The sequence below is a fragment of the Daktulosphaira vitifoliae genome, unplaced genomic scaffold (genome assembly GCF_025091365.1).
Source record: "Daktulosphaira vitifoliae isolate Bord-2020 unplaced genomic scaffold, ASM2509136v1 Scaffold_2, whole genome shotgun sequence".
NCBI classification, from domain to species: Eukaryota; Metazoa; Arthropoda; class Insecta; order Hemiptera; family Phylloxeridae; genus Daktulosphaira; species Daktulosphaira vitifoliae.
Window position 1 is genome coordinate 2,484,466 of NW_026099573.1, and position 12,322 is coordinate 2,496,787.

General features: G+C 25.1%; 1 protein-coding gene across 1 annotated transcript; it reads right to left on the bottom strand.

Moving 5' to 3' along the window:
* Window positions 1-1,643: 1,643 nt before the first annotated feature.
* On the bottom strand, window positions 1,644-9,858 carry LOC126898845 (uncharacterized). Its single transcript, XM_050673251.1, has 4 exons — window positions 9,664-9,858; window positions 9,253-9,412; window positions 2,955-3,215; window positions 1,644-1,800 (listed from the first exon to the last, which is right to left on the bottom strand). Exons 1-4 carry the CDS (start codon window positions 9,760-9,762, stop codon window positions 1,736-1,738), a joined length of 585 nt encoding a protein of 194 aa, XP_050529208.1. The 5' UTR covers window positions 9,763-9,858; the 3' UTR covers window positions 1,644-1,735.
* Window positions 9,859-12,322: the final 2,464 nt, after the last annotated feature.

Consider the following 12,322-nt stretch of genomic DNA (forward strand, 5'->3'; position numbering starts at 1 on the left):
AGTGTACCTAAACTTATATCGGGAATCGGTCAAAATCAAGTAGAAGCGCTGTTTGCAGCACTATCGAAAATGTACAAGCGTTTTGTTGTATACAACAGTTTCGAATACGGGTCGTATAAAAGGGGCGGGTATAATTTTTGAACAGCTATTAGAACGTGATGTTATTTATTTTCCTTATAGGCATTATATTTAAGAAAATCTTACTTAAAACTGCATTTGATATATGTGCTGACGTCACGTGTGGTCTAGATGTTTAAATTTTTAAACGGTTTCAATAATTTTGACCAAAAGTTAATATTAATAATTCTAAAACAGGACTAGATGATATAATAGTCAATGAAAAATTAAACGATATTCAAAATGATATGTTAGCTTTTTATATGGACCAATTAAACAAAACTCATAACTCACACGAGTATATAGAATTGCTGTAATTAGCTGTTATATTTCTTGGTGGTGCTCCTACTCGTGGCATATATTTCAAATATCTTGGAGCAATAAATCATGCTCAATGAATGTTTAAAGTCATATATTCATTGATCATTTTTTTATCTCGTGATTCATTTAAACTATCAAAAAGTGAAAAAAATTTATTCCGCAATATTTGCATATTTCTCATTCTATTATATATAAAAACATGGTTTGGTGCACCTATTGCTTCATTAGCTCTTTTTCAAGACCTTATTATTTTGAAAGACTTATTGGTTATCAAAATACAGATAAAAATAAATCCTAGTCAACTATAAAAAAATATGTGGTATTTAACCACCGAAACATCGGCACTGACATTTGTCGGTACTAATTTAACAGTTGAACTAAAACTAAAATAGTTGAAACTATAAAATCAAACAATAATTTTGATAATAGTAAAAGAATTAATGTTTCATATAATGAAGTAATTTAATTCAAAGAAAAAGAAATATTTGAATTGCTTTATGTTGAATCTACTTCCTTTTTTTTACGATTTGGATAATCAATATTATTCTTGGATCAGCCCATATCAACGTGAACTGAAAACGAAGAATTTCAAAAAGGTCTTGAAATTGTTAAGACGCTTCCTATTACTAATGATACAGCTAAAGAGGAGTTCAGCTTATGAAGGAGTTTAATACAATTTGAACAAAAAATTAACAGTTTGTGTTTCAAGTTATAGACAGTAAAAGACCATTTTAATTTTTAAATAGTTTAAAATATATTTTTTATTTTTAATTTAATTATTTTAACTAATGTATAATATATTTAATGAATAATTTAGTTATATTTTCGTTGGTAAATAGTTTGTTTTTAAATTATACAATAAAGATTTTGAAATAATTGTTTTTTTGATAAAATGTATTTATACTATCAATAATTTGAAAAAAAATAATGCATTAATCAAAAAACTATGTAGAATAAAAATGTTTTTTCTACTAATAATGTTTTTTGCATTTTTCAATATGAATAAGTTGTATTGAAATTAAATTAAAAACTAAAAATACTGGATAATTTAACAAACAAGTGTTTTTCAACTTTAATGGCTAGGGCATGGCGTAAACAATAAACTCAAAATATTGTACAATTTTTTATTACAAATATGAACCGATTTAGAGGAATATTACTGATAAAAATTAAGGACCATTCTAATAATAAGACACACACAAAAAAAAACATGAATAATTAAAACTATAATTAAATAGTTTCTCAGTTACGCATCAAAGTTAATAAAGTTGAAATATAAATTGAAAACATATATTTTTTATAGATCCCACACAAAATTTCTTATGAACACTTCATAATGTGGCTCTATTATTTCTGAAAAACCTGAAATACAGTTTGTAATTTTTAATACAATAAATAAAACATAAGAGTTCCTTTTTAATAACCATATATATCTATAATATTTTTCAAATTATTTATTATAGTGTTATGTTAATTTGATAAATATTTAAATAAAGATTAACGAAAAAAAATTGTTTGCACCTTACATTAAAAGCTATTTGACATTTTTGAGATTTGCTATTTAAGTCGTATGTGCAACAATTTTATTTAATTAATTTAACATTCACTTATAATAAATGATTTAATGTTTTAAACAATGATGATTATATTCTTCAATATTGCTTTATAATAAATTGTTTTTTTGTTAGGAAAAACATGATTATTCATATCAAATTCAATTTCTAAAAATACAAAGTGATTACTTAACTAAGTCTTACGAAATATCATCGAAAATATTAGATATGATTATTATTTTATTTTTATAATATTAATGGCTCTTTAACAAGCTATAGCTGTTAAAAGTTTAAGTGTGATAGAAAATACTATACTTATATTTAAATGATTATTATTGGATCGTAAATTGATACGTGCTACCGACTCATGACACCATTTTAGGTTGTATAGTTTATAATTTCTATGAATCGGTACCAATTACGATATGATCTGATGCCGTCTTTTAAAAATAAATATGACTATCGAATATCGAAAAATATTAAAAAAAATTTAAACAAATATCTTTGTTCAATTGAATAATTCTGATTGTATAAAAAAAATTGTGGTTACCATTTTAATTTGAAAGTTCATACGGAATAAGGGTATAAGGGATATTCCAGAAAAATAATTTTCCATGTAAAGATACTCAACAAAATACCATTAATATTAAAAAAATAAAATAATAATTAATTTTAAATTTTCAAAAATTCTTCATGAGGCTTAGTTAATGAATGACCGTGTATAATATAACAATTAATTTGAATGAATTATTGTTGATATTAATATTCATGTTATTTGGGGATGACCGACTATTTTCAAAATAATCGTATAAAACGTCACACTATCATCTATTAAACTTATTGCAATGAATATTTATAATATAAAATCTTAAATAATATATCACAATAGAGTTATTATTGAACTTTAAATACTTTAATTTTTTTTAAATTAACGTTATTTATATAATGTTCTTTGATAGTTACTTTCAAAATTTAGCTTATCATTACAATTTTCGGTAAAATAATCTAGAAATTTTAACTCATTTTTATTTAATTCAACTTTATAAGAGCGACAAATTTGTTGAAATTTTGATGCGACTACAAAATCACGTCCTTCAGAATAAAATAAATATAAACAATTTATAAATTCAGTTTTCTTATATTTAAAATCCTTAACTGTGTCTTTAGGAATATTTTGTTGTATCAATTCGATAAATTTTGGTACGTCATAATTATTTTGTTCATCTGAAAGTGATAATAAAATTAAATAAATAATGTTATGAATTGAATCGCTAAAAAATATAGAATTTTATTATATTATTTTAATGAATATTAAATATAAATAATACATATTTTATTTTGTAGTATTTATTAAAAAATTTCATATCTTTTCAGCTATTTAGCTACTATAGTATAAATTACACATTACTATAGTATAAAGTTTTGAAAAATGTAGTAAACAATTTTTAATTCTTCTTCCTCGCCTTAGTTCCAACTACTTGGGGTCGGCCAACCTTATCCTAAACTTCATTTTGACACAATCTACCACATCATCTACGCTCATATCAGCCGTCCTCATGACGTATTCAATAACATCTCTACATCTCTTTTTTGGTCTTCCTCTACCTCAACATTCATTTCTATAACTGTTCTTACAACTTCCGATTCTTCTCTCCTCATAATATGACCAAACCATCTAAGTATATTTTCTCTCATCTTATCCACAATTGACGCTACACGTATACTCTCTCTTATATGCTTGTTCCTTATTCTATCTTTTCTAGTCACTCCACTCATTCATCTAAGCATTCTCATCTCTGCTACACTCATTCTCTGCTCTATTTTCTTATCAACCACCCAACACTGTGAACCATACATCAAAGCTGGCCTTATTACAGTCTTATAGAATTTACCTTTCAGCCTCATTGGAATTCTTTTATATAAGACGACAGACGCTTCTCTCCAATTTAACCACCGGCACTTAATTCTGTGTCTTACATCCTCGTGAATACCACCGCTCTTTTGCACAACTGATCCTAAATATTTAAAACTCTCCACCTCTCCAATCACGTACTCGCTTATTGTCACTGATCTCCTCATTTCACCTACCTCGTGTTCTCCTTTGACAAACTCGTACTCTATATACTCTGTCTTACTTCTACTTATTCTTAAACCATTTTTTTCAAGAGCTGATCTCCACACCTTTAGCCTTTGATTAATTTCCTTCCTATTTTCTCCTATTAATACTATATCGTCAGCAAACAACATGCACCACGGCACCTCTCCTTGTAATTCTCTAGTAATTTCATCCATCACTATAGAGAATAAGTAAGGGCTTAAAGCAACACCTTAAATAATAACTTAAAAATTTAAATGGGGATGACGTGGATTATTTTTATCACAAAGAATTTGCCAGCTCTACTTCTTTTTCTGCATATGAATATATAAATTGTTGTTTGCACTGTAATAGTTCGTATCTCAGTTTTTCTAGGTTTAGAGGATGATTAAAAACAAACTTAAATTGTATAGGTTTTAATGCAAGAATTAATTTCATTATCATAATTGTCAATAGAACTATGAGTTTCAAAAAAAATATATAGCAAAATTCATAAAAAAAAATTTTTATTTATTATTGATAAAAATCTTATATTGTCAAATTTTTAGATACACACTGTTGTAGTAAAAGTGATGAAATATATATTTATAACCTTTAAAATAATTATTCAAATACTATGATGTGCTAAATTGTTTTATTTTCTTATAAATATACGATAAAAAAAAGTTTTAGTAAAACAATATGTTGGTACTCTTAAAAAAAAAGGAAAGGATTTATAAAATAGTTATTATTTCATAAATTGAGATAGATATGTAAGTACAGTGCAACTGTAAGATCTAAGATTCACTAGGGCAGTTATCCGACTTCATGAAAAGGTGTGTGAGGGATTGATGTCTCAATATCAATTTATAACTACAAGTTATTAAAATATTAATAAACAATACTTAAAATGGCCAGTGTCATTATAATCATAATTTAGAATATTAATTACTAAGTTAAATTCTTATGTAGTTAAAATGTAGGAAAGACTTTATCAAATCTAAAGTATTTGTAATTTATTGTTTTAAATAATAGTGACGAAATTATTATCTTACGCCGTCGTTCACATCCATATATCATTTTTGTAATAGAAAGTCTATTAAAAAATTGATCTGATTTACAAATAAAATAATTGAAGGTAAAATTTTGTATCATCACATATCTCAGAAATTTAAAGCCAAAAAATCAAAATGGCCTTAGAAGTATGACAGATTGATTTATCAATTAATTCTAATTAACTGATAAATTAATTAAATTAATAAGTTTATTAATCCACCTAATAATATAATAAACATTCCGAAAGTTTTACATAAACAATTAGATTTTACGTTTATTAAATAAGTGAAACAAAGAGAGTTTGAAGATGTAGTATATACCAAAAATTATTTTTTTTCGTTTTAAAATTATTATTTTATTTATTTAAGTGACACTAATAGCTGACTTCTTTATAAAATGTATCACATGTTTTGTTTTATGCATTTTATTCTTTTGTGGATGTATATTTTTTCGATAAAAAAAATGGTAGCACTGTGTGGGCGTGGCATATTTGGGACAAGTATAGATATGACTGTATAAGTTTAATACATGATTAAATATCTATTATAGCAACTAAATATAGTGTTAAATTGATATTTAATAATTTAGCGTTGTAAGTTTTACGGAAAAATTATAAAAAAAATAATAAAGAAATTATTACTTTTCAAAAAAAAAAGTTGTTTGTTACTTATAAATAGATTGATAGGTCTACAAGGTAAAAATGTCAATATAAATAACTATCTACATACCAACAGTTGCATAGAAATGATTGCTAAGACTTTAAATGTATGAAATTGATATTTAATAATTTAGTAGTGCAAATTTCACGGAAAAATTATAAAGTAGCTGTTAATTTTATGGCAAACGTGTATAAAAATTGAAAGGCCTGATGAAAAACTTTTCAGATGATAATATGTTGTTAATTATGAATAAATGCTTACACGGAATTTACAACTGAGTCAAAAATATACTTATTTCAAGCAATTATTCGTACTGATTTCAAAGTTACAATTATATATTTTCCATCACCACTAAATTTTAATATTTTACTGATTAGTTCAAAACGATTATTAACTTATAAAAAAAGAATGAAATTATGCAAAATATCATTGCCACAAACGAATTCAAACCTCGTAACTCAGACGAAAAAAACACAAGTGTTAACGATTCAGCAACTGTTCGTCTCATTCGTCCTTTGACAAATTTTAAAGTTACTTTTTTCGAATTAAAAGAAAAAAAAACGGTAGCACAGTGGGGTCGAGACACAGTGTAGACAAGGCATAGATGGGACAAGTATAGATGATATTTGACAGTGATTAAAATCACTATCATAAGAAACGCTTAGATGCAAATCTGTAGATAGTGTTTCATTTAGAGAAATTGGTGGATTATTCTAAAAGCAACATCAACTCTTATTTCTTTGATTATATCCTAATTAGTAGTCCTTATGAACTTTATTCTATGTCATTTAAATTATAAAATATTCATGAAAGTCAGTGAATTGCCCTTATAAGATATTTAAAAAAAAAATAAAATACAAAACCCAGGATTTTAACACAAAAATAGCATATTTTTGAATACGGTAGCCATTTGCGCATAGAAGATAGGTTGTCGGGACAAATTTTTTTTTTCATTTTATAGTACATAAAATAAGCTTTAATTTGATATACGTTTAAAGGACGCAGTATTTCCGGAACATTTTCAAAAATTAAGTTGAAAAAGTTAATTTTTGTAAAAAAGTTGCTATTTTAAATCCCCCTTGTGAGCAGAATAAGTGTTAGATTTTCAAAAAAAAAATGATATCAAACGAAACGAAATTACCTAAGGTTTCAATATAAAAAAATATTATTTTGATTTGTTAATATTTGAAAAAGTTATGGCAGTTTTAAGTACAAAAAACATTCCCATAGAAGGTGATTTTTATCACAAATATTACATTTTTTTTTAAATTTTGACAGCAATTTTCACATAGTAGATAGGTCATCGGGACGAATTTTTTTTTAATTTTACAGTACATAAAAGCTTTAATTTTATATATGTTTTTTATACAAGTTTTGAACGCCTCCTTTACATGGGGAAATTGTCCAATTTTAATAAAAAGTATGTCAAATGAAAGATGTACTTATAATGTATTTAGAAAAAAAAATTTGTGCTGATAATTATATTTTTCGAAAAGTTATAGCACTTTTAAGTTGAAAATTTAAAATTTAAAATCGAAAATCGAAAATTTTAACACAAAAATAGCATATTTTTGAATATGATAACCATTTATCTTTGAAGACGACAAGCTCTAATTTAATATTAAATAGAAGGGTTAATATAATCGGAACATTTCAAAAATTAAGTTGTAAAAGTTTGACATGGTGCAAAAATTGCTTTTTTGGATCCCTTCTGTGAGTAGGTCAAGAGTCAGATTTCAAAAAATTGCTATCACATGAAAGGGCAATATCTATGGTTTCAAAATAAAAAAGGATTATTTTAATTTGTTTATTTTTCAAAATATTTTGGCAGATTTAAGTCATAAAATATTTCATGTTAAACAGTGATTTTTACATAAAATTCAGTTTTCGTTAAATATGACGGCCATATTATATACGGGATATTTTTTTTTTTTTTAATTTACTGCATTTTTTATGAGATTTAATTTGATTTATATTTAAAATTTAGAGTATTTTGGGAACATTTTCAAAAGTTAAGTTGAAAAATATTACTTTTTATTCGCATTTTTAAAAATGTAAAACCTCACTGTATAAAGGGAAATGGTCCAATTTAAAAAAAGAGTATTTCAAATGAATGAAGTCAACATAAAGTATTTTTAAAAAATTTTATTTATCTATATATATTTCAAAAAGTTATAGTAATTTAAAGTTGAAAAAATGACATCGTAAATTTTAACACCAAAATAGCACGTTTTAAAACTACGACAGCCATTTGCAAGTAGAAGATAAGTCGTTGGGTCAATTATTTTTTTAATTTTTAGTACGTAAAATAAGCTTAAAAATAAAATTTTTAATTATTGAGCATAATATTTTTAACTAGATACGATTTGTGATATTTTGACGTATCATTAAAAAATATCGTTCAGTGAGAGCTCAAAAACAGTACTGACAGGCACACACACAAAAAAAAAAATAAAAACCCAGCACAGGGAGATCGCGGCACAGTGATGATGTGACATAGTTGAATCAAGTATAATGATATCTGACAGTGATTAAAATTACTATCATAAAAAACGCTTCCACGCAAATCTTTAGATAGTGTTTAATTTTAAAAATTGGTGATTATTCCAAAAGCTACATGAACTGCTATTTTCTTATTAATATCCTGATGAAGATAAAGTATGTCGAATGAAAATAGATATAAATATTATTTCTCATAAAGAAAATGTGTTGATCCATACACTTTTCAATAAGTTAAAGAATTATAAAGTTAAAAATGTAAAAAATAAAATCGAGAATTTTCACACAAAAATAGCATTTGGTAGCCATTTTCACCGTGAAGACAAAATAAAGACCGAAATTTTTTAGCTTCAATTTACGATATGTTTAAAAGTGTCAAATTTTCCGGAACACTTTCAAAAGTTAAGAGTAAAAGTAAATTTTTTGTGAAAAAGTTATCATTTTAAATCCTTCTGTAGTCAGGTAAAGGGTCAGATTTATAAAAAAAATTACATTGATTTATTCATTTTTGAAAAAATTATGGCAGTTTTAAGTAAAAAAAATTGAAAAAATTGAAAAAATTAGCCATTTTTAAATTAGTATTTTTTTTTGGAGGTTTCCCCTATTTACGGGGAACGAGGGAAATTTTTTCAATTTTTGAGGGTAATGTCTTCGTCTAGATACGATTTGTTATCTTTTGATGCATCATTGAAAGAAATCGGTTCGGCGAGAGCTGTGAAAAAGTGCTAACAGAGACACAAAAAATACATATCATAGTAAAACCAACACCTTCTCAGCTTCGCATCGAAGCTAAAAATAAATACATTATTGAAAATTAATATATTCTCAGCTTTGCATCGAGCTCAATTATATCATTTTAACATTGCGTTCAAGATCATTTTAGTATAATGCTAAAGATATAATTTTAATATTTTGAACTTAATAACAATAGTTTAATTCAAATTTTTCAAGAATTTTAATATTATGCTATTACCTTTACAATCCTGAACTATTTTTTTCATTGTAGTATTATTAAGAAGTACCAATACACCAATTAGCAATTGTTTATGAATAGCTACATCACTTGTATTAGCAATAGCTAAATTATATAAATTTTTAAAATCAGAATATTCATTTATTGATGCAGGTTCATTCTAAAATATTCAAATATAAATAATATAAAATAATAGGTAATATTAGGCTTAAAAATTAATAAATTAATAAATCGAGATAGTTAACATTAAAATTTTCTTTTTTTCTGTGTTCATTTTTAAATACATTTATAAATTTTAATTAAATAAAACCTCTTTCCTATTATTAACATGAGTTTAATAAAACTTAATCGAATGAATATTGTATTTTTTTAAGTAAATTTACTTATGCTAATAAGAAAAATAAAAAATACCGATGACGAGCCAGCTTCATTTTTATTTCTCATAGGCGAACCCAATGTTAGTATAATACAACAAAGAGTTATGAATGTAATAACATTTTGAGAGTACATCTTCACTTCAGTAAATTCAACAAAAAAGTTAAAACTAAAAAACTGTGAATTGTTTCTTTGACAGTAACTTTTTTTATACAACTGATAAATTTACTTTACACATTAAATATTAAATACTTCACAAAAATATAAATACTTAATTAAATAATATCAAATAACTAAACAAACTTAACATTTAAATGAACTATAACTATAATTTATTCATATTTTTATTCTTATACAAATAATAAATAAAGGTTAAGAGCTAAATAAAAATTAATTGAATTTTTTTGTTAAAACAATTATTTGTTATACTTGATGTAAATTATTTATCAAAGGATAATAATAAATTATTTATTTTTCAGCTTTACCAAAGATTTACAAATTTTTAAAAATTTTAATTGTTTTATGTATTGTATTACATGTTTTTTTCATAATATGATAATAGTTAAAAAATATATAATATAGTCGAAACACGACACAGTAAAGTTCCCACATAGACAGACATTTATAGATTAAAATAATACATTAATTAAAATTATTTAAAATAATTACAGGACTAATTGAAATCGTTAAAGGGTAAAAAGAAGGGTAGTTTATTCATCATAGTCCATTTAATTAATAAAAGAATATAAAACGGTAGCACAGTACAGTTGTAGCATAATTGGAACAAGTATAATTCTGACTGTGATAATAAGAAATACTTTGAAGCAAATCTTTAGATTGTGTTTGATTCTAAATAATTGATGGACAATAACAAAAGCAACATCAACTCCTATTGCTATAATTATATCTTGATTAGTAGTTATTTTATTTAAAAGTATAATATATGATTAATTACTATTTATGGTAGTTAAACTTAGTAATAAATTGATATTCAATAATTTAATACTGTAATTTTTATAGAGAAATTATCAAAATAATAGTTGTTATATATTTCTTTACTTTGAACGTGTATAAAAATTTAAAGGGCTTAATGCAATACTTTTCAAAAATAATATTTTGTAACTTATGAATAAATATATTAGTCTATAAAAAACTCATCATAACCAAAAATATACGAGGTATGTGTAGAGAATAATGAAAATTTCGTATAAATATGTTATATAATATTGTCGCATTCAAAAAAGTCCACATAAAATATTTTGTTTGCGTTTGTCATCTTCAACGTTTTCACAGCCGTCATAATCAGTGTAAAATGTCATTTTTAACCTATTTTTTTAGTCCTTTTAAAAAGAGGAGGACCAATACAAATGGATAATATAGTATGAGGAGATGAAAAATAAAGTAGTAGAAGTAGTTAGGAAAAGGGACAGAATTCTAGACGTAAAACTAATTTTCGAAAAAAAATTGTCGAATGTAGTCAATGCCTATGCAATATTTTGGAGAGAGATGGATGAGTTGATGAAGGAGTACTTCGCAATGAGGATGCGATGATAGATGGAGATATAAAGAGACATGTAGGTAATGAATGAACAGGATATGAAAGAGTACATGGAGGATATGGTTTTAGTGGGATGAACAGGTTGGAGAAAGAATTTTGGATTTCGCAGTATCGTATGATCTTGCTGTGGTTAATACTTATTTTAGAAAAATGGAAGAACATTAAATAACTAATAAGAGTGCGAGTAATAGATCACAGATTGATTATTATATGTAGAAGAGAGAGAGAGGTCGTAAATTTGTAAAAGATTGTACAATCATACCAGGTGAGAGTGTATCTTCACAACGTAGACTGATGGTAATGGAGTTGTGATATAGTGGAATAAGAATATGCAAAAACAGAAGGAATACAGAAGAAAAATTAAGGATTTGGTGGTGAAAATTGAAAGGGAAAAATGAAAAAGAGTTTTTAAAAATGGTAAAAGAGAGGACGGTGTGGAATGTCGAAGGAGACATAAATGATGTGTAGAATAGATTTGCTAGTTAAGTAAAAAATACTGTAAAGGGTATTGTTGGGGACAGTAAGACTAGAATGCCAGGAAACAAGAAAACTTAGTGGTGGGATGAGGTCGTTCAAAAAATCATAGAAAGTAAGAAAAAGCAATTTAGTAGGGCAGAAGAGCAAGAGGAGAGAAAATTAGATGAGTTTAGAGTTAGGTGGACTGAGACCTCATTTTATAATGTAATAAGTAATAAAATAAAATCTTGACTTTAATATAAATTAAATGAGTTTAAAAAATAGAATGTCTAATAAAAGAGGTATATAAATATTATAAATTGTATTGATCCATACATTTTTCAAAAAATTAACTTTTTTTACTTAACTTTTGAAAGTGTTCCGGAAATACTGACATTTATATATATATCGTAAATTGAAGCTAATTAAATGTACTTTGATATGGAAAAAAAAATTCAGACTTTATTTTGTCTTCGTGGTAAAAATGGGTACTGTATACTATTTTTGTGATAAAATTCTCGATTTTATATTTTACATTTTTAATTTTATATTTCTATAACTTTTTCAAAAGTGTATGGATCAATACAATTTTTTTTGAGAAATATTATTTACATATTTCTTTGATTCGATATATATTTTTTTAAATCAGACCATTTCCCTTTATACAAGAGGGGATCAAAC

Coding starts and splice junctions, on each gene's coding strand:
- LOC126898845 (XM_050673251.1), bottom strand. CDS start 9,762: ATGTACTCTCAAAATGTTATTACATTCATAACTCTTTGTTGTATTATA. Junction 3,216..9,252: donor AATAGTTCAGGATTGTAAAG/GTAATAGCATAA, acceptor TATCACTTTCAG/ATGAACAAAATAATTATGAC. Junction 1,801..2,954: donor TGATAAGCTAAATTTTGAAA/GTAACTATCAAA, acceptor ACTGTATTTCAG/GTTTTTCAGAAATAATAGAG.